The sequence below is a fragment of the Lolium rigidum genome, chromosome 7, assembly GCF_022539505.1.
Source record: "Lolium rigidum isolate FL_2022 chromosome 7, APGP_CSIRO_Lrig_0.1, whole genome shotgun sequence".
In the NCBI taxonomy this organism is placed as follows: Eukaryota; Viridiplantae; Streptophyta; class Magnoliopsida; order Poales; family Poaceae; genus Lolium; species Lolium rigidum.
Window position 1 is genome coordinate 83,502,296 of NC_061514.1, and position 22,755 is coordinate 83,525,050.

At 43.1% G+C, this 22,755-nt stretch overlaps 1 protein-coding gene across 2 annotated transcripts; it reads right to left on the reverse strand.

Moving 5' to 3' along the window:
• On the reverse strand, window positions 1-4,938 carry LOC124670160 (ABC transporter G family member 11-like). Of its 2 annotated transcripts, none has more exons than XM_047206668.1 (10): window positions 4,375-4,938; window positions 3,088-3,377; window positions 2,791-2,962; window positions 2,510-2,632; window positions 2,264-2,392; window positions 1,941-2,135; window positions 1,683-1,769; window positions 1,328-1,600; window positions 645-752; window positions 1-561 (listed from the first exon to the last, which is right to left on the reverse strand). In XM_047206668.1, the coding sequence occupies exons 1-10, from the start codon at window positions 4,816-4,818 to the stop codon at window positions 235-237; spliced, it is 2,148 nt and encodes a 715-aa protein (XP_047062624.1). In that variant the 5' UTR covers window positions 4,819-4,938; the 3' UTR covers window positions 1-234. The 2 variants fall into 2 exon arrangements, with proteins under 2 accessions (XP_047062624.1, XP_047062623.1); XM_047206667.1 differs by having other exon boundaries at window positions 2,791-2,989.
• Window positions 4,939-22,755: the final 17,817 nt, after the last annotated feature.

The window sequence follows — 22,755 nt, forward strand, 5'->3', positions numbered from 1 at the left end:
TGCCAATTCTACAGCTTTTCAAGTCAATAATAATTTGTGAATAACAAATTATGTGTCATTCTGCATCGGCGCGATGCCATTTTTTCATGCATTACAAGTATGTATGTACCTGTACTCAAATGAGCTTCACTTCCAAAACGTATAAATTACCAGTTTCTCTGATCTTAGATACATATTACGCCAAGAACCGGTAGGAAATTGCCTATTTGTGCTACCCAGCATCCAGCTTATCTTCTAGCCTTCGTTAGGACCAAGCTCTGGATCCACAACATAGCCTCTTAGAGATGGTGTCTTGCCGATGGCAGGCACCTTTTTCTGAAGCCTTTTCCTCGCGATGTAACCCCGAATCCATGGGGTCACATCCTCATTTACCTTGATCATGGCGAAGAAAAGCATGCGGTAGATGAAGATCATGCTGAAAATGACTGATAGATCGATCCACTTTGACCGCTTTACGTTAATCTCAAAGATGTACTTCAGTATGAACTCCCCAGGGATCTTCGGTTGGTCTGGGTATTGGTTGTCGAATAGGAGACCATCCATGTCATTCTGGCATTGGCCCTGTAGACAGGTAGAGTTTCTTGTCAAATTTCATATTGGAATCCACTATGCTGCTGTAATATATAGGGAGACCAAATATTTACCTGTAGTGCCCAGTAATGGAAGCTAATGTACTGCATGGGGTATCTCCAGAAAACCTTAGGGATGTCGTATGGAAGTCTGAAGTATCCAGATACAAGCATGAATATACCCTGTCCAAGAGAAATCGTGAGACAGTTTCTTCCTGTGGAGCTCTCAGGAAGAAAAACTTCGATGGAAGTACAATTACATTTCTTTCGCCAGTAATACAATGTCTGCAGTTTCTATAGCCTGTATCTAAATAATATCTTTGAAAGATCTGATGCTATCTTATACATGTGCTGAAGTTTAGACTGCTATTGTGGTCAGTATATAATACCAGTACTGTTTAGTACTGATTTATGTGTCAAGCCTGATTGTTTATTGAAGCAGTACATCTTATCAAACCAACTTTGATGCATTCTGGTTCCAGAGAACATTTTAAAAGCTTTGCTTACATCATGTGCCCTAAAAATTCATGCTCAGGTAGTCAGGTTTCCTTTATTTTTCTCCTTTAATTTAGCGAGGTGCTTTAATTCCTACTTGTAAAGAGAACTGCACTAGATTTGAAGCGATTATGCTGTAATAATCATACCCATTGGCTACCATAAGCAATGCTGGTAATAAAGGACACCATCTAGACATTCATAACTGCAGTTCACAGGAGTATATATGATGCCAAATGGAAAAAAACTGGGACAAAATGTACCTGAATTCCAGCTCCTATGATGATGCCCATGAGGAAATTGGGTATGACACTTGCAATGGCCATCATCAAGCTCTCAACCACGGTGACACTGGCGTAGAGATTCAAGACGAAGAAGATGTAGTGTGAGAAACCAGGATGAAGGCGCACCATGAAGTAACATACTGTTCCCGACATGAAACATATCAGGATCAGGAATGGCATGGCCGAGAGGGTGTTGGCAATAACAAATGCCAAAACACCATAGTGCCCATTTAGCCGCTCCCGCTGGAAAACCTGTGAATGAGTTACACAGCAAGTGAGCAAACTTTACATGGCAGTTCAAACTGTGGTACGAAATGATAGTCTAAAATTTCACCTTCATTTCTTCCACGAATGAAGGGAATCCTCCAATGGACATGAATGTGACGAATCCAAAGACAAATGCAGCACATGCTGCCCTGGCCTGTGAAGAAAGAGGGAGGTAATGCATTAAAATTATTTGTTGGTTATTTCTGACGAAGGAACAATTTGGTATTTGAAAGAACATTTCATAGCTCATGTAACTATACTTGTACTGTTACAAATTTATAGCATTCTGATTCAGATAATGACTGATCAATTTTTTCATACTTACCAGGATGGATGTGTATTTGGTGCCGACATCCAGATAGATTGTGCCAATGCAGACGGTGACAAGGAGATAGATCAAGAGCCTGAGCCAGTAATACCCAAAGTCGCGTGACATGTTGATGAATGAGCGCCTGGTAAGGGTACAAGCTTGCATCAAGAAGCTGGCCTGGCTGCCGCTTGAATCCAGCACCGTTCCTTTCTGCAGCAAATAACACAGCCATTACTTCTGGTCATTTTCTTTCCCGTATGCAATCGTTATTAGGACCACACACCAAAAAGACAGAACAATTTATGTTGCATTTAGGTAGTATATGAGAGAGAACGTACAATTCTCGCAATGTCATTAACTTTCTCCCTTGCTGCGTAGTAGTACTGTGACCTGCTGAAGGAAGACACCAGCTTTCTGATGGCCTCTGATGTGGTTATCTTGTCTAGAGGATCATCAGACCTTTCGACCTGCAACAGTTGATGGGTGGGTGTGTGAGAATTGTATTTGCTTGCACCAGAGAACAGGTTGGTGCAGTTTTCGTCGAATTGTCTGGTGATCGATGTCTCATCCCGGTTCCTTCTTACCCTTGCTTTCATCGATCCTTTCAGGGTGGCCTTCACCTTGTCGAAGTCCGAGTTGACGCACCGCAGGAAGTGATCCGACGGGTTCCTCAGAGGCGGGCATGGGAAGCCAGCTTCAGCGAAGAACTGCGATAAGGGAAAGCAGTCAGTAAGTGTTGAGCACAGAAGCACGGTTGGTAGTGTTAACTGTTCATTACTGATCCAGCTCGATCACTTTGTAGTAGAGAGTAGCAGGAAGCCATTAATAAGAGGTGTGCCTGCCTGCCTGCGAGGAATTAAATTACCTCACATGCTTGGGAGGCCTGGCCGAAGTAGACGTTTTTGCCCCCGGAGAGGAGGAAGAGCATGTCGAAGAGCTCGAAGACCTCGCTGCTGGGCTGGTGGATGGACGCAATCACTGTCCTGCCGTCCCTTGCCAGGCCCCTCAGCGTCTGCGTCACGAAGAAGGCCGAAGAGCTGCACACAACCACACAGCAACAACAGTTAGCCGTCAATTAATTTCCTCCAACTAGACGACCAGCAGCACACTGCTCCTGCTGTTCGATAGAATAGTAAGGATAGAGAAGGGCACGATGGGTTACCTGTCGAGGCCGCTGGTGGGCTCGTCGAGGAAGAGGAGGCGTGGCCGCATGAGGAGCTCGAGCGCGATGCTGACCCGGCGCTTCTCGCCGCCGCTGACGCCCCGGAGGTGCCAGTTGCCGACGACGGTGTCGGCGCAGTCCTGGAGCCCCATCTCGATGATGGTGCCCTCCACCAGCGCGCGCTTGTCCTCGCGGGGCATCTTGTCCGGCAGCCGCAGCAGCGCCGAGTAGCCGATCGTCTCCCGCACCGTCAGCGTCCCGATCAGGTTGTCGTCCTGCGTCACGTACGCCTGCATGCATGCGTGCGTCCGTTCGCCAACAAAACCCATTCAGCACCATACTACTAGAAGGAAGGATTGGTCATGTTGTGATGATCCGAAAAGCTGTATTCCGTTGGTTTCGTCGCGTCCAAAGCAGTGGCACTGGAAGTCGGCTAGGCCAAAATCATGCATATCCGGAGGGCCGATGTTTTTCTTCTCATGCTGACCAGAGACTTGGCACTCGCTTACTGCTGACCACAGGAATCTACGGTAAAAGCACCAAGAAAAAAAAAAGCCCAAGCTGCAACTGTAAACCAGCATCATAAATTCTGAACAGTGTCACCATAACTAACACTACACAGCTGCCTGTATTAATGTTACTATGGGTAGTAGGTCGCAGCACGACCTTTTCAATTTCTCTTTTGCCAACATGAACGACGGTTTTGCCCTTGGATCAAGAGGAGAAAATAAAACGAGATCTGTATGATGAACGGTATCGAATTGAAAGCAGCAGGCAAAGGGCTCAGAAACCAGAACGTCTTAATTGCTGCACCCAACCACTCGACACGCTATCTCTCTGCCCGTAGGGAGCACAGTAGGGGCAGGCATGTGTACAGCTCTCTCCGTCTGGGTCTGGGACAGGTGCGAAATAAACGAGCCGAATCAAGAGCCGGTCGCGCGGGCACCCCGTGGATTTTGATGGCCGCCGGTAACCACCAGGCGCATCGGTGTAGAATTGATTAGCCGGTGCATGCGACGGTACTACCACTTCTGCTCGAAACGTATTACGCGTGAGGAGCATCTAGCATCTGAAAGCTAGCTTCTACATGTTCCGAAATGGCATGAGGCGCTACCTGTGGTCTGTGGATCACTTGGGCTGGACTTTGCTAATTAGATGAACACCTATGTATATGGGCGAAAGTAACAGCCTAATGCCCAAAAATAGTGATTTTTGTTGTCGGATGAAACGAGCGAAGCAAGTAGAGCTAAAACAAGTGAAGCGAGGAAGCGAGCTAGCTGGACGTACCGCGGCGCCAAAGGATAGCTTGGCCTTGCGCCCGTTGAGGAGGACGCTGCCGGAGAGGAAGGCGTTGGCGGCGAGGCGGCCCGCGAGGGCGTCCAGGAGAGTGGACTTGCCGGACCCGGACGGGCCCATCAGCGCCGTCAGCGACCCGGGCTCGGCGAATCCCGTCAGCTCGTCAAGCACCGTCTGCGTCTTGCCGGGGCCCAGCGCCACCGTCACCGACAGGTCCTTCCACGTCAGCCGCGCCGACACCTCGCCGATCAGCGCCGCAGCGCCCGGCAGCGACTTGCTGTCGCGCCACAGCGTCTCGCTCAGCGGGCTCAGACCCACCACCATCGCGCCGCTCGCCGACGTCGCCGTCGCCGTGGCGCCGTTCGCCTGCAGCTCCTGCATCGCCTGCCCGGCCGCCGTCCGCCGCGGCGTCTCCTCCCCTCTTCCTCCTCTCATGGCTCCGCACCGGGAGCTCCCCGTGGAGGGACAGAGAGGCCGGAGAGATCGGCCGGGGCGGTGCGATGGGAAGAGAGGTTTGTGTTCAGCTAGCTGCTGCTACTGCTGCTATAGGAGGGAGGGAGGTTGGGGCAGCGAGGCGAGAGTTATAAAGGAGGAAAGCATGCATGCAAAATGAAGACGGAGGGGTTAATGGATGGATGGAGCAATCACAGAGCAGCGATGGCCGATGGGAGGCCACCTTATTATTGACAGCCATGGTCTTCTACAGGGTTTCTGACAGCCCATGGCCCACTCGATCATTACTCCTGTTATTGTGCACAGTGCTGACTTGACTCACTTGGGCTTGATTTGGAAACAAGTGAATTTGGATAAACTGTGTGTAAGGACATCACCGAATCATCGAGGCGACGCAAATCGAACGCCAAAATCAACTGGACGTGTCTGTTTTCGTCGCTGCAGACATCGAAATGGTCGTCAAGCCAAGCTTGTCCGTTTGCGTCTACGGGCAACTCAGCGGCCGGACGCATTTTGTCCGGCGCGCCAACTATGTGTTCTATTTAAACTCATTTTAAATACAAAGTAGTGCAATATTTTAAAACAAATTTAACATAGAAACTGCGAAAAAGATGTTCAAACTATTTTTTAAACAAACTACTTCTTTTTAGAAGGCCCCGCCTCGTCGTCCTCACGGAGGCGCTTCCTACTTCGCCTTCCGAAGAGCTCGTCGCGTCCGACGCGTCCGATGAGTCCGACGAGCTTGTGTCTTCCTCTGACTAGTCGTTATTGGTGTCTTCCTCGTCGTCGGTGCACCCCGGCTACGCCTTCGACTTCTCCTTCGTCCGAGCCCTTGCCTCCTTCTTTGCTGTCACCTCCTCCAGGCGTGTCCACATGGCATCTTCATCCTCTTCCTCTTCATCCTCCTCGCCTTGGCCATCGTCGGTAACGGCGTCCCCCTCATCCTCCTGACCGTCGTCGGCAACTGCATCCCCCACCTCCTAGCCGTCACTTGGTGGGGAGCAAGAACTGCTCGGCGTGGCAGTTCTACCAATGTCGTCATCCCGGCGGCTTCCCCTCGCTATCGGAGTCCGATGGAAAAGTGAGGTTGCTCATGGCAGCGTTAGTCGTAGAGATGAATGGTAGCGGCGGGTTGGAGATCCAAATGCGCATACGTAGGGGTCTTATTGAGCGGGGAATGAATGGCCGTGCAGAAATTGAAGAGGGTTGGGTTGCTCTTCTGCGGATCGATGCGGTTGCCACACCGGCGGTTGCCCTTCCCGGCAGTTATTGTGATTAAAGTCGCGCCGGCTGAGAAGACGCATCGAGCCAGGGTTTTCTATCGGGCGAGCCCGTGGGAGAAGAGAGCGGTCGCGAGGCGCGACCGCGCAAATGCAAAAACGGCCCAAATATGCGCCGAGTTTGCGTCTCCACGGACAGCCCGATCAGTATGTGTCGGGCCACCAGACGCATTTTTCGACCACACGAACCCAAATCATCCGTTTGCCTCGCCCCGTTTGAGATGACTAACAAGGAGAATCTTTTATGTACGGAATTCGGTATACACCATACGTACGTCCTTGTTCGTTTTGCTGCGACTGAAAGAATTGATCCAGACAAGGACTGGTTTCATCCTCTTCATTCAACCAAACCCCACTAACCTGTACTAATCCCTTCCCCACAATCACTAGCACATTTCACTTCATTAGGTATTCTACAAACATGGACCATGCTTAAATATTTTATCTTTCATGGTATCAACTACTCATTCGCACCATTCTTTCTCCATGCAACGCACTGCCAAAAATTCACAAAAGAAAACTCAAATAATATTGGGACTAAAAACCATAAAATGTTCAAACATTGCCATGTTCGTTAGGCCCTCTGTTTTATAGTTCTTGTCGAGGTTTTTGTTTAGATTTGAATTAAAACAACGCCAAGAATTTTAAAACAGAGGGAGTAACATTTAGCAGTAAATGGACTCTAGATCAACATATACAAGACGGACTATAACAACATGAAACATGGTTTCTAGATGAAAATACAGTAGCAAAAAATGTCTAAACCTAGCCAGTTTGCACTACATGGCCGAATCAAACACAGGCTTGAGATTGAATTCATGAGTAGATATTAAAAGGCAACACAATATAGCTTGAACAAAGTAACTTGCAAGACATCTGGCAAACATAAATTTCATCAAAATTAATCTGTTGAACATAGCTTTCGAACATCATGGACATCGCAGGAGTAAAGGCACTCATCTTTTTAACGCTATTTAAACTATAGATATTATTCACTATTATGATAAAAATATCTCTCTAGACCTGCTAATAACCACTAATTGTGTTGTAGGACAAGGAAAACTCGCCAGATTTGTCTGCACAGTCATTGCTGCAGGCGGCGGTGGTGCCGCTTCAGTACAAGCCGGTGCCTGATAAATATTGCCCGGTGACCAAAGAAGAACATCATGACATGGCCACCTGCTCTCTCCACGTTCGTCTAAACAAGGTGTGTGACCTCGTCAAGAAAGGGGATAGAGTGAACCTTTGATTCAGGGTGAAGTACCTCAAGGATGTTGCAAAGTCCGTTCTCAAGTATTGTGGCCGTGTAGTTGCCCCGGAGCAGATCTACAACCACCTTAGGCACTAGAGAGCATGGTGGGTTCATGTGAGCAGGGTCAAAAGGCTCCACGACGTGCGCTAGGTGGAAGAGACAAATACAATCATGATGGATGATGATGCCTACTTCGCGCATGTCATGGTTCGATCATGCTCCTATTTTGTTTGTGTGCACTCAATCATAAGCTACGACGGGATGATTAACTAACTATCTTCTTGCTTGCAGACTCACCCGATGGATGGTGATCTCCTCAACAAGCCCATAGAAAACTATGCTCAGATAAAGATGATCTACCCCGGACGTGTTCCACAAGCACCCATCTCTCCCACTGTGTTCCACCATGCTCTTATCCACCTCATGGAGCACAAGGCACAAGCCACCAAGTACCTTGCAATGAGCCGCGAGTGCAGGATGTCCTGGTTTACTGCCTTCCTGAAGAAGTATTACCTTTGAGGAGCATGGGAATTGGGTTCTTGTTGTGGTGCTCGTTCCGGTGTTGATGAAAGTGATGAACATCATGAAGATGATGTATATTTTGGAAGTAGCTAGGTTTGATGAACACTGATGCCAAGTAGGTATATTTTTGGTGGTACCTAGGTATAACGAGGAGGTGTGTACTACCCCCTCGATCGGTTGTTGAACTTGTGTTGCCTCACAAGAAATTGTTAGTGAACTCATGGTGCAACAATCTAATCAACTGCTAAAACTATGTTAATTTATGTTGCTTTTTATGTGCTATATATTAGCCTTGTCTGAAATGCTATTCTGTTTAACATCTTTTGTGCAGTGTTGATCGCTTTGGTAATCTCGTCATGAAGCGAACATGGTAACCGTATGCGGGAAACGTCTTGTAACGAAACACATGCCAAAAACGTGAAACAGAAAAGGGCCCAATCAAACAACGGGGCCTAGGCTTCTACTACGATGCTCAACAAGACTTGTTGGCAACCAATCTACTTACACAACGTGAATTTTAGGTCGCATGACCTCCTACAGATTCTACGAAGCCAAATTCCCTAGATGCAGAAAAATCTACGCGGCCTCTCTAATGTACATGAACCCAGAGTGTATGTGTGTCGAACCATCCATACGGTTGTTCAGAATCCACTAGGGTTCTCTTGGTTAGGGGTGTTAGACTATCTGGGGTGCGCCTAGAATTCTTTGCTATGTTGAGTTGTGGCCTTATATATTCTGCTAGATCCACCGAGACTATCCATTGTCTTGCACCTAGACTGTTAGGACGTACATTTTTCCTGGTGACCGTCATTTTCACTCGTGCTATAAATAACCCTTCACTCTTGTGAGTGAGGGTTACTCTTCAAAAGATCTCATATCTAAACATCCATAAGCACTCAACACTCCTAGATCCAATTGGGTCCAACCTCCCCCTTTATTGAATAGCAATTGAGGAAATTTCAAGAAATTTTCTTTATCTTGTTACTCTTGGAATTCGAGGACTTCCTTGACGGTACACGAATAATCGGGAGCTTTCAACTTGTGCTTTTTCCTGAAGTTTGTGAGGGGTTGAAGGGTAATCTTCCGGCCTAAAATAAGTGAACGCATGAGCTCCTATTTTTGGAGGAGTCTCAAGGCAATGAAGGTGAGCCTTTGGTGGCGTTTAATGCTCCTACCTACGACCCATGCCGCTCCATCGATAATTACGGTCCCAAATGAAAGTGAACATAGGGATACAACTTTGTCTATGTGTGCCTTTGTTACTCCTACCCAAGATCTTTTACTGGTGCTTTTATCATGTAGTAACCTTTGTTCTTGATGTTATTTATCATCATATAGGTTCTTTTAGATAGTTGCATTAGTCCCATCTTTGGTATCCACAAAGCCTAGAACTTGTGAAGAAAAGTATACAAAAATGTTCAAACCTATTCACATTGTGGCTCATCTTGTTCCTGATGTCCTTCTATATTTCCATGCTCCACATATATGCTTTCTTATCTAGTTCATGTTGCCATAGAGCTTTCTTTGGTTTCGACCAACATCTCTTCATATTAAATTTGCTATCAAGATTTGTACAATCTTGTAACTCTATTATGTTCTTTGCTCCACACTTTCACATTCGCTAACTCTTTATATAAAGGTAAAATAACATGAGAAAGTTTAGCAATGTCATACTATATCAGCAAGCTTTTATCTCTAAACCATTCACCCATGTTCAATTGAAAAAACTCCTTGAATGTGGGATGAACCCGCTTGTGTATTCTCATCCTTCTCTTCAGTATGTATCAATAAGTTTTCATGAATAATCAATACTCCACATGTAACTTCGCAATAGTTATCCTCCACATGTGGCTTCTCTTTGTTGGGAGATATATGCGTTATCCCATCCAATTTGACTGGTTGAACCTTTAAGTATTCGTCGCCATCACATTCAAATGCTACAAACTCACCAATTTAATCTTGATTGATCACATTTATTAAAAGCCACCTTCGGCCTAGATTTGGCATTTTCTTAAATGAAAGTGGTTTTCAGGATGATGTGGCTACTCTGTCGCACATGTGTCAACAGATATAGTACATGTGATGAAATCAGGAAAAAGAAAAACCAAAATATATCTTCTAAAATACTTAGGTAATACAACAGGATTAGAAGTACGATAATCTTGTGTTAACATTTTGCATCTTATTCTTCAAACATCTAAACTAACTTATCTAAGCTAAAGGTTAACAATAAGTATGAAATCATCGAAAGGTGGAATATTTCAGATTTTCTCTTTGGAAATGATGTGCACTTTTTTTTTTAAAAAAAGGGAAAATTAATATTTTGTAGTTTTCTATGGTATTACTGAGTGTTATGTGCTTCTAAAATTCGTAGAAACACAATTACATCTAGTTGAATACTTAAATTTGTATGTTTACAATTTTTCCCCATTTTGTTTGAAAATATTGTTCATTTTTCATTGCTGGCTAGGCTGCCACTTGTGTGGAACCCATGGTATTTTAGCAAAGCAAGAGACAAAATCTAGAAGGATTTGACATTTGAGCCACGGGAGTTAGGACATGGCCAACGCACTGCCCTAGGGGTACCACCTAACAACTTTAGCTAGATTTGGGTGATCCAAAGTAGGTTCGGATGAGGAGGCATCATCCTGTGTAGGAAGCATGATTTTAGACCTTAAAAGCTTGGTTCTTGGAGAGAGAAAGAGATGCATAGCATACATATGTTGTCCTATATGTGGGGTCCCTCCTTTTTTTTTAGCTGAGGTTGTAGCTTCTGTTGGAGAGATAAAATTGATCATATTGCTTTTTACATGGAGTACCTACATGTGTATGCCACCATTGCTCGTGCCCTTAGGGGATCAAACTTATATTTGGAAAAATAATTGGTTAACATAGGACATGTTTTTTTTTCCTTTGGAACAAACACAAAAAATTTCCACACTAATCTGTTGCCAAATGGAGAGAGGAAATTATACAGTGCGCATGAATCATATGTTGAAACAATGGAAACGTTTCTCTTGCTTTTCAGAGTGAGAGCATCCGCAGTGTCCACTAGACATGCATCGGCCCCTTGGCCCCTTTTGTCAGATAGAGTATCCAAATAGATTATCCCACATTTGCTATATCTATCTATCTATCTTTTTTTAGCAGAATACATCACTTTATTGATTAACTCACATCAATACAAAGGGTCTTCTGGATGCAAGCCGGAGCATAATTGGAAATAAAAACTAAAGACGCTAGATTACAAGAACTAGCTAAAATGTGTGCCGCTTCATTCAGAGAGCGTTTAACATGTTGAAAAGATGCAGCAGAGAAATCTGCAACCATCAGTTTGATGCCCTTTACGAACACTCCCACCTGAGACCGATCATACACACTGGAGTTTAGTCGCTGGATCAAGGACAAGCAATAAGTGATGAAGATCACCTTTGAAAAACCCCTATCTCTAGTGATCAACACCGCTTGTCGAAGAGCCAATGCTTCAGCAATCTCCGTAGAGGTAAAACCCTGCAGAGGAAGACATGTCGAAACTAGGCAATCCCCTGAGTCATCGCGGATCACCATGCCCATGGCCATGCTGCGCCTATCGTCAAACAAGGCTGCATCACAGTTGACAAGGACCTCACCTGGTGGCGGCGGAGACCATCTGAAGTGTGTACTGCCTGTTACCTTGTTACCTGGTTGTTGTTAAAGCAATGCTGGATAATCATATCAACATGTGCAAGTGTCTTCGCATAAACTCGCCGAGGATCAGGTTGACCTCCATTATTCCTCACATCATTCATGGCCTCCCAGATGTCCCAGAAAGCCACTGCGAGAACAGTGGTCTCCACTTCGGTTGCGTTGACTAGGAAATCAAACAACCAATGTTTCGGCGATGTAAACTCACGCCGCGACAGCTTCAAGCTATGAGTTTTCTTTATTTCTCGCCACACACATCCCTAGCAAACTGACAGAGACGCAAAGAGTGCTCAATGTTCTCGTCTCTACCACAAAAGATACATGCGCCACTCGCCGGAACATGACGACGCTGCAGTTGATCACCACTCGATAACAATTCTGGGCAAATCTCCACAAGTGTATCTTCATCTTACCCGGGGCATTAATTTTCCAAATAGCCTTTCAATGCTTCTCCTCCCTGCTCGAGCAAGAGGTCGAACAGTTGGAGATATGCCCAAGAGGTAATAATAAAATAGTTATTATTATATCTTTGTGTTTATGATAAATGTTTGCATCCCATGCTATAATTGTATTAACCAAAAACATTAATACTTGTGTGTTTTGTAAACATAAAATAGTCCCTAGTAAACCTCTTGTTAAACTAGCTTGTTGATTAATAGATGATCATAGTTTCATGATCATGAACATTGAATGTTATTAATAACAAGATCTCATATCATTAGGTGAATGATGTAATGGACATACACCCATAGTAAGCGTAGCATATGATCAAGCCATTAAGTTCGTTTTTCATCAAGCTTTAAGATACATAGTAACCGAATCCTTCGAGCATGAGATCATGTTAATCACCTACACTGGATGGATGCTTTGATGACATCAAACACTACTTCATAAATGGGTAGTTATAAAGGTGGCATTAAGTGTTCGGAAAGCATAGGGTTGAAGCACGTGGATCAATAGTGGGATTTGTCCATCCAAATGACGGATAGATATACTCTGGGCCCTCTCGGTGGAATGCCATCCAATTAGCTTGCAAGCATGTGACTGGCTCATAAGGGATGTCATATCACGGTACGAGTAAAGAGTACTTATTGCTAACGAGGTTGAACTAGATATAGAGATACCAACGACTGAACTTCGGATTAAGTAAAATATCGCGTGACAAAGGGAATCAGTATCGTATGTTAATGGTTCTTTCAATCACGAAGTCATCGTTGAATATGTCGGAGCCATTATGGATCTCCAAGTCCCGCTATTGGTTATTGATCGAGGAAGTGTCCCGATCATGTCTGCATAGTTCACGAACCATAGGGAGACACACTTAAGGTTCGATGTTGTTTTAAGTAGATATGGAATATGGAATGTAGTTCAAATATTGTTCGGAGTCTCAGATGGGATCCAGGATATCACGAGGAGTTCTGGAATGGTCCGGAGAATAAGATCATATATGGGAAGTCACATTCCAAGTTTGGAAATGGTCCGGTGAATTTTTGGAAGGTTCTAGAAGGTTCTAGAATCATCCGGAATAATTCACTATGGCAGGTCCACCAGCACTAGCCGACCTAAAAGGTGGGAAGGTGGAGCTAGTCCACCTCCTTGGCCGGCCACATGACAAGGAAAGGGAGAAATCCCACCTTGTCAAGGTTTTCCAATTTGGTAGGTTTTGCAATTGGACTCAGATGTGGTTTTTGATTGAACCCTAGGGCTTTCTGATGAGGGATTAACTCGTCAAAGCCTTCAACCTTCTGGGCCTCTAAATCTTCGAGTCCATGGGTTTCCTGCTTTCCTGTAAACCTATGGTACTTATTCGACATGCCTGGTAGGCATACCTATTTAAAGGGGAGGGGAGGGGCCGGCTACACCTTGGCTGCACCACCTCAAGGGCTCCTTGGCCGGCGCCCTATCCCCTCTCTCGAAACCCTGGCGACACCCTCCTCCTCATATGTCCCGCACGGCTACGGCGAAGCCCTGCCGAAGTTCTCCACCACCATCGCACCACGCCGTCGCGCTACCGGGATTCCGGGGAGGATCTACTACTTCTGATGCCCACTGGAACGGGGAGAAGGACGTCTTCATCGACACCGTACGTGTGACCGAGTGCGAAGGTGCTGCCCGATTGTGGCACCGTCAAGTTCTTCAACGCGCTCTTGAGAGCGGCAAGTGATCGACTACATCATCCACACGATTTATCTTGTTAACGCTTAGCGATCCTCGAGGGTATGTTGATCTCATCTCGTTGTTACCATCTACTAGATTAGATCTTGGCTTGTTATTCGTTCTTGCGGTAGGAATTTTTTGTTTTCTATGGTATGAATCCCTACAGTGGTATCAGGCCGTGTCTATGCATAGATTGGTTGTACGAGTAGAACACAATCATTTTGTGGGTGTTGATGCTTTTGTTGTTGTTTGCTTATCGTGTACTTTGCATCTTGCGGCATGGTGGGATGAAGCGGCCCAGGCTAACCTTACATGATCACGTTCACGATACTTGCTTCACGCTTGACATGCAACTTGTATTGCATAAGTGGCTTTGCGGGTGTCTGTCTCGCACACCATAGTTAAGATCCAATTTACAGTCTGCACTTGACAACACTTGTATCAGCATTGTGGTTCTTGTTCGTAGGTAGATCAGATCTTACTCGAAAACCTCAAGGCACGTAAAATATGCAAACAAAATTAGAGGCGTCTAACTTGTTTTTGCAGGGGTTGGTGATGTGATATGGCCATGATGTGATTGTGATTATATTTAATGTATGAGATGATCCTTATTGTATTGTGGCAGCCGGCAAGAGCCTTATGGTTGTCTTTAATTTCACATCGAATCATCATGTAGTAGTTTTATTTCAAAGTAGTTGTAATAGTTGCTACAAGTGGTGGACAACCATGAAGACGATGCCATTGACCTTGGCTCCCGCCTGACGACGATGGAGATCATGCCCGTGCTTTGGAGATGAAGATCAAAGACGCAAGATAAAAGGGTCATATCATATCACATTATGACTTGCATGTGATGGTAATCCTTTTTATGCATCTTGTATTGCTTAGATCATGACGGTATCATTATAAGATAATCCCTCTCACTAAAAATCAAGATAATAAAGTGTTCGTCCTTAGTTAGCACCATAGCTAAGACTCGTTGTTTCGAAGCACCACGTGATGATCGGGTGTGATAGATTTAATGTGTGCATACAACCGGTGCAAGCCAGATTTGCACATGCATGAACTAAGGTTTAACTTGACGATCCTAGTATGTACAGACATAGGATCGAAACACAGCAAACCAAAAGGTTAAGCATGAATCATATAGATGATATGATGAACATGTTGATGTTCGCCATTGAAGCTACATCATCTCTCGTGATGATCGGACTTGGTGTAGTGGATTTGGTTCGTGTAATCACTAAGGCAACATGAGGGATGTTGTTTTGAGTGAGAGTTCACCTAGTTAATTTAAGAATTAATAGTAAACTCTATTTATCTTGAACATAGTCTAAATTATATTTGAATTAAATTTTGTAGAATTGGTATCCGTTTTCTACCTCGCGCTAGGCTTGTAATTGAGATAGAAACATTGTTAAATCTGACAAGTAACTTTACGAACTGGTACCGTATTGTTAAAGAATCAAGAAAATATTAAGTCCTATTATAAACTTTTGGTAATCCTCAAATTGCTGATTCGAAGAGCAATGGTATCAATTAGTATCTAAAATTATCTTGTCTCCGTGAAACTTGATGTTCAAATCAGTTTGAAAAGTAAGGATCTGAAAAGTTTGTTTTCAAAAATAAACAAGGTGTGAGATATATGTGATATCTAAGACCTTATTGTAAGATGATAGAATATAATTTAGTGAGACTACATAAACTCATAAGTTTTATGGGAATGTACGAAGGTTGAAGACGCTAGGCGTCCCGATCCTCCAACTAGTTGGGCACTAACGTTATTCATGTATCCACATATAAACCATAGTGGCTTCATCATGAAGTTGTCATGATTTGATGGATAAAATTCTGAGTGAAATTGTTCATCACGCTAAAAGATTACTAAATAGTGAAATCCGAAACACTTGTCATGTGATGGTCAACTTCAAAGTACGAACCTCAAGGTTATTGGTTTTTGACCAACAAGGCTAGAAGTTTTTGATGTTGAGTGTTCTAACTGAGGTGTATATAGATGATATACATATTATGAATGTATTCTTTGATTGGTCACACAATGGAATTCTTGGGTATTTGTACCATATTGGTTGGTATGAGATGTCATATAATACAACACAATACAAGAATATAATCGCCTAAGTGACTGATAAGGAATGTGGTAATAATGCAAGTCTGAAACAAAATAAATTGTTATTATATTCGTCGTAGGCATTTTACCTAGCCCTTGAGATTTATTATAAAGAACTTAATAATTGTTATGTTGCTCTGGTCAAATGAAAACAATGAGTTGTTCAAATTATGATCATACTCCATGTACGATGGATAGGTTATTATAAATATTAATGGTGAAACACACATGCATAACACCGACGCAAAATGCCATAAGGCAAATGATCAGAATTTCACTTATTTATGGAACCTCCATTTATGTCATATTAGAAAGGAACGCATGAAGAAACTCCATGCAAATGGATTTTTGGATTCATTTGATTTTAAATCATTTGGCACTTGCAAATATTTTCTAAAAAAGAATGACTGAAACACCGTTCATAGGCCAAGAGTTGAACGGTCAACTAGCTTAGTGGAAACATACATGATGATGTATATGGTTCATTTAGCATAGTTGTGTGCGGAAGATTCTTCTACTTCATGAAAACTCCCAACAATGAATTGAGTGTATATATATGGATATATTTATTCGATGAGGAAGAAGTCTGAAACATTTGAATAGATTCAAATAAATTTCAGCATGAAGTAGAAATCATCATAATGGAAAAATCAAATATCTATGATTGGATCATGGTAGAAATATTTAAATTACGAGTTTTAGCGAACATCTAAGAGAGTTGCGAAATTTTTCCACAACTCACGTTTCTCGGAGTACCATAGTTATGACTTATGATGGGGTATTCGAGAGACGTATCCAAACCTTGTTGGATTAATGGTGCGATAAAATAAAATGATGCCATTATACTTTTGTGGATTATGCTTGAGAGACTACCGCTTTTACACTAAATAGAGCGTCATCATAATCTGTTGAAATGACACCATACAAGTTATGGCATGAGTATAAACCCTAATAGTCATTTCTTAAATTTTGGTATTGATACGTCTCCGACGTATCGATAATTTCTTATGTTCCATGCTACATTATTGATGATATCTACATGTTTTATACACATTATATGTCGTATTTACGCATTTTCTAGCACTAACCTATTAACAAGATGCCGAAGAGCCAGTTGCTGTTTTCTGCTGTTTTTGGTTTCGTAAATCCTAGTAAGGAAATATTCTCGGAATTGGACGAAATCAACGCCCGTGGTCCTATTTTTGCACGAAGCTTCCGAAGACCGAGGGGAAAGGAAGTGGGGCCACGAGGCGCCGCCACAATAGGGCGGCGCGGCCCGAGCCCCGGCCGCGCCGGCCTGGTGTGTGGGGCCCTCGTGTGGCCCCCGCGTTGCCCTTCCGCCTACTTAAAGTCTTCGTCGCGAAACCCTCCGTACCGAGAGCCACGATACGGAAAACCTTCCAGCAGACGCCGCCGCCGCCAATCCCATCTCGGGGGATTCGAGAGATCGCCTCCGGCACCCTCGCCGGAGAGGGGAATCATCTCCCGGAGGACTCTTCATCGCCATGATCGCCTCCGGAGTGATGAGTGAGTAGTTCACCCCTGGACTATGGGTCCATAGCAGTAGCTAGATGGTCGTCTTCTCCTTATGTGCTTCATTGTTGGATCTTGTGAGCTGCCTAACATGATCAAGATCATCTATCCGTAATACTATATGTTGTGTTTGTCGGGATCCGATGGATAGAGAATACTATGTTATGGTGATTATCAATCTATTACTTATGTGTTGTTTATGATCTTGCATGCTCTCCGTTATTAGTAGAGGCTCGGCCAAGTTTTTGCTCTTAACTCCAAGAGGGAGTATTTATGCTCGATAGTGGGTTCATGCCTCCATTAAATCTGGGACAGTGACAGAAAGTTCTAAGGTTGTGGATGTGCTGTTGCCACTAGGGATAAAACATTGATGCTATGTCTAAGGATGTAGTTGTTGATTACATTACGCACCATACTTAATGCAATTGTCTGTTGCTTGCAACTTAATACTGGAAGGGGTTCGGATGATAACCTGAAGGTGGACTTTTTAGGCATAGATGCATGCTGGATAGCGGTCTATGTAGTTTGTCGTAATGCCCAATTAAATCTCACTATATTTATCATATCATGTATATGCATTGTTATGCCCTTTTCTATTTGTCAATTGCACGACTGTAATTTGTTCACCCAACATGCTTTTATCTTATGGGAGAGACACCTCTAGTGAACTGTGGACCCCGGTCCTATTCTTTACATCTGAAATACAATCTACTGCAATACTTGTTCTTTACTATTCTTTGCAAACAATCATCTTCCACACAATATGGTTAATCCTTTGTTACAGCAAGCCGGTGAGATTGACAACCTCACTGTTTCGTTGGGGCAAAGTACTTGGTTGTGTTGTGCAGGTTCCACGTTGGCGCCGGAATCCCTGGTGTTGCGCCGCATCACATTTCGCCACCATCAACCTTCAACGTGCTTCTTGACTCCTACTGGTCCGATTAAACCTTGGTTTCTTACTGAGGGAAACTTGCCACTGTGCGCATCATACCTTCCTCTTGGGGTTCCCAACGGACGTGTACATCTACGCGCATCAGGTATGCGCAGCATAAGTAAATGAGTTTAATTACAACCAAAATCGGATGAATATCTTTGTTGGTTATTCTAGAGAACAAATTGGGAATTCTTTCCACTATATATGAAGTCAAAGACAAAAGTGTTTGTCGATATTTCTTGTTTATTTTGAAGAAATTGTTTCTCGTGAAATATTTGAGTGGGAGGACAATGGAACTCGATAAGGTTGATGAACCTGAGCATGATGAGCAGAGTAGCACAACATCGAAAATGGTTCTGGAAGCAGCCACGATGCTCATGGCTCCCATGTCTACAAAGTGTTATAGCCATGAAGATCAAAGTACTTATTAAACCCTGTAGGTATGATTTACTTTGTGATCAAATAAATGATTTACAAACAAAGGATTGATTTTGAACAATGATAAACCAACTACATACAAAGAAGCTATGATGGGCACTGACTCCGTTCAAATGGCTAAGTGCCATGAAATCGAAGATAGTATCTATAATCAAGCTTGGAGCTTGGTAAACCTTTTGAAGGGATAAATACTTTTTGAAAGTAAATGGATCTATAAAATTAATGGATATGGATGTAATATCCTTAAAGAAGCTTGACTTGTCGAACGATTATTTACGACAAAGTTCAAAGAGTTGACTACAATAAGATTAGATTTCCCTAGCACTGCTTGTAGTCTATGCGGATTATTCTAGTAATCACTACATATTTCTTTTACGAGATATGTTAGTAGGATGGCACAAATACATTCCTTAACAGAAGTATGTATTAAAGGTGTATACAAGATAGAACCGAGAGTTTTGCTAGTCCGTAGAATGCTAGATAGGTATACAAACTTCACTGGATGAAGTGAGTATCGTGGAATTGGAATCTTCACCGGATGAAATAATTAAAGAGTTTTGATTTCATCAGAAACGATGAAGATGCTTGCATTTGCAAGAAATTAAGTGGGAGCGCTAAGACATATTTATAATACTTTATGTGGATGACATATCGTTGATTAGAAATGATGTAATTTTTTACTTGATTAAAAAGGTTTCATTGAAAATTAATATCATTGAAAGGATATGGACTAAAAACATATTTAGCGTCAGGATCTATGAAGATAGATTGAAGTGCATAATAAGTTTAAGTCAAAGTACATAGAATAAATATTGAAGTAGTTCAATATGAAAACGTCAAGAAGGTGTTCTTTTCCATGTGGAGGATTAACAAAACTTGAGTGTATTTGACACTCAATGAGTAAAAACACATGAGTGATTTTAGATCACGAATAATATGTACACAATCAGATGTCATGTGCTCTAAAATGTTACGTGCATACATCAGAATGATTCATGTGATGATCATTGGACAAAAGTAAGAATATCCTTGAGTACTTTGGAAAAGCCAAGGATATATATAGTTTTGCATGGGATAATGACAAACAGATCATTGTAAAGAGTTGCACCGATATTAGTTTTGTCATATATAAAAATGAATTTCAATCTTAATTAGGCTAAAGTGTTCATTAAAAGGTAGCACAATGGGCTAGAAGAAGTCTATGCTAGATTTAGATGATTTTTAAATATTGTGACAGATTCTACAAACGAAGGTAGAGTATATCATTGTTTTGACAATAACCGAGGGTGTTTGAGTCAAGGAGTTTTTTATAACTTGGTGTAGTTCCGGTAGTGTCAGAACTATGAATCTATATTCTATGTGACAATATTGGTAATATATTTTAGACCGTGGAATTAAGGTTCCACCAGAAGACCAAACATATACGATTAATGCCGCTCTTTTGAAAAATGAGTGATGCGTGGAGACGCAAATGAATTGCAAAGTACACACAGCCGTTGACTAAACCTCTCCCTAGAGCGAAACATGACCTACATCAGAACGCCATGGGCGTTAGGTATATTATCATGTAATCTAGATTATTTACTCTAGTGCAAGTGGGGGACTATTGGAGATATGCCCAAGAAGCAATAATAAAATGGTTATTATTATATCTTTGTGTTTATGATAAATGTTTGCATCCCATGCTACAATTGTATTAACCGGAAACATTAATACTTGTGTGTTTTGTAAACATAAAAGAGTCCCTAGTAAGCCTCTTGTTAAACTAGTTTGTTGATTAATAGATGATCATAGTTTCATGATCATGAACATTGGATGTTATTAATAACAAGATCATATCATTAGGTGAATGATGTGATGGACATATACCCATAGTAAGCGTAGCATATGATCAAGTCATTAAGTTCGTTTTACTTCAAGCTTTAAGATACATAGTAACCTAATCGTTCGACCATGAGATCATGTTAATAACCCACACCGGATGGATGCTTTGATGACATCAAACACTACTTCATAAATGGGTAGTTATAAAGGTGACATTAAGTGTTCAGAAAGTATAGGTTGAAGCACGTGGATCAATAGTGGGATTTGTCCATCCAAATGACGGATAGATATACTCTGGGCCCTCTCGGTGGAATGTCATCCAATTAGCTTGCAAGCATGTGACTGGCTCATAAGGGATATCATATCACGGTACGAGTAAAGAGTACTTATTGGTAACGAGGTTGAACTAGGTATAGAGATACCAACGATCGAACTTCGGATAAGTAAAATATCGCGCGACAAAGGGAATTAGTATCGTATGTTAATGGTTCTTTCAATCACGAAGTCATCGTTGAATATGTGGGAGTCATTATGGATCTCCAGGTCCCGCTATTGGTTATTGATCGGAGAAGTGTCTCGATCATGTCTGCATAGTTAACGAACCGTAGGGTGACACACTTAAGGTTCGATGTTGTTATAAGTAGACATGAAATATGAAATGGAGTTCGAATATTTTTTGGAGTCTCGGATGGGATCCAGGATATCACAAGGAGTTCCGGAAAGGTCCGGAGAATAAGATTCATATATGGGAGTCAAATTCCATGTTTGGAAATGGTCCGGTGAATTTATGGAAGGCTCTAGAAGGTTCTAGAATCATCCGGAATAATTCACTATGGCAGGTCCAGCAGCCCTAGCCAACCTACAAGGTGGGAAGGTGGAGTCCATGGTGGACTCCACCTCCTTGGCCGGCCACATGACAAGGAAAGGGGGAAATCCCACCTTGTATAGGTTTTCCAATTTGGTAGGTTTTGCAATTGGACTCCAATGTGGTTTTTTTTATATTGAACCCTAGGGCTTTCCACCTATTTAAAGGGGAGGGGAGGGGCCGACTACACCTTGGCCGCACCACCTCAAGGGCTCCTTGGCCGGCACCCTAGCCCCTCTCTCTAAACCCTAGCGACATCCTCCTCCTCATATCTCCCGCATGGCTACGGCGAAGCCCTGCCGGAGTTCTCCACCACCACCGTCACCACGCCGTCGTGCTGCCGTGATTTCGGGGAGGATCTACTACTTCCGCTGCCCGCTGGAACGGGGAGAAGGACGTCTTCATCGATGTTGTACGTGTGACCGAGTGCGGAGGTGCTGCCCGATTACGGCACCGTCAAGTTCTTCAACACGCTCTTGCGAGCGGTAAGTGATCGACTACATCATCCACGAGATTTATCTCGTTAACGCTTAGCGATCTTCGAGGGTATGTTGATCTCATCTCATTGCTACCATCTACTAGATTAGATCTTGGCTTGTCATTTGTTCTTGTGGTAGGAAATTTTTTGTTTTCTATGCTACGAATCCCTACACGAACCTCTACCTTTACGGCTACGATCATTAAAGAATTTGTCCGACCGAGCCAAATTATAAGCTGATCTGACCAGTATATGTTCCATGCCTAGTATGATGCCATCGCATCCTGAATAATTTGAATCCGCAGAATCTGTTCCGTAGTCTCTGGATCAAAAAACGCATTAATAGTCTCAGGAATCCAGCACTTTGTTGTTTCATCAATCAGACAGTTTACTGTAGCCACCGCCGGTATAGGTTTTAGAGGTTTAAGCATATAAGCCAGTCGCTCTGAAATCCAATGATCTGATGTTATCTTCAGTGACTTACCATCACCAACACCCCACTGAATACCCTGAAGGAGATCACGACCAAAAAGGATGCTCCTCCAAATATAGGATGTTGATCTATGTTTAGTTGCTTGCCAGAAATCTGAATGGGGAAGTACCTCCCCTTAAGCACTCTGGCACAAAGGTTATCAGGTTCGTGAGAAAGCGCCATCCCTGCGGCTCAAGCATGGCTTGATTGAACAAAGGTAAGTCACGAAAACCCATACCACCAAGTGACTTTGGAGAGGAAAGCCACTCCCAAGATCTCCAGTGTAGTTTCCTCTTCCCACCTTCTATACCCCACCATTGGTTGGCAATAGCAGATTTTATCTTATCACAAT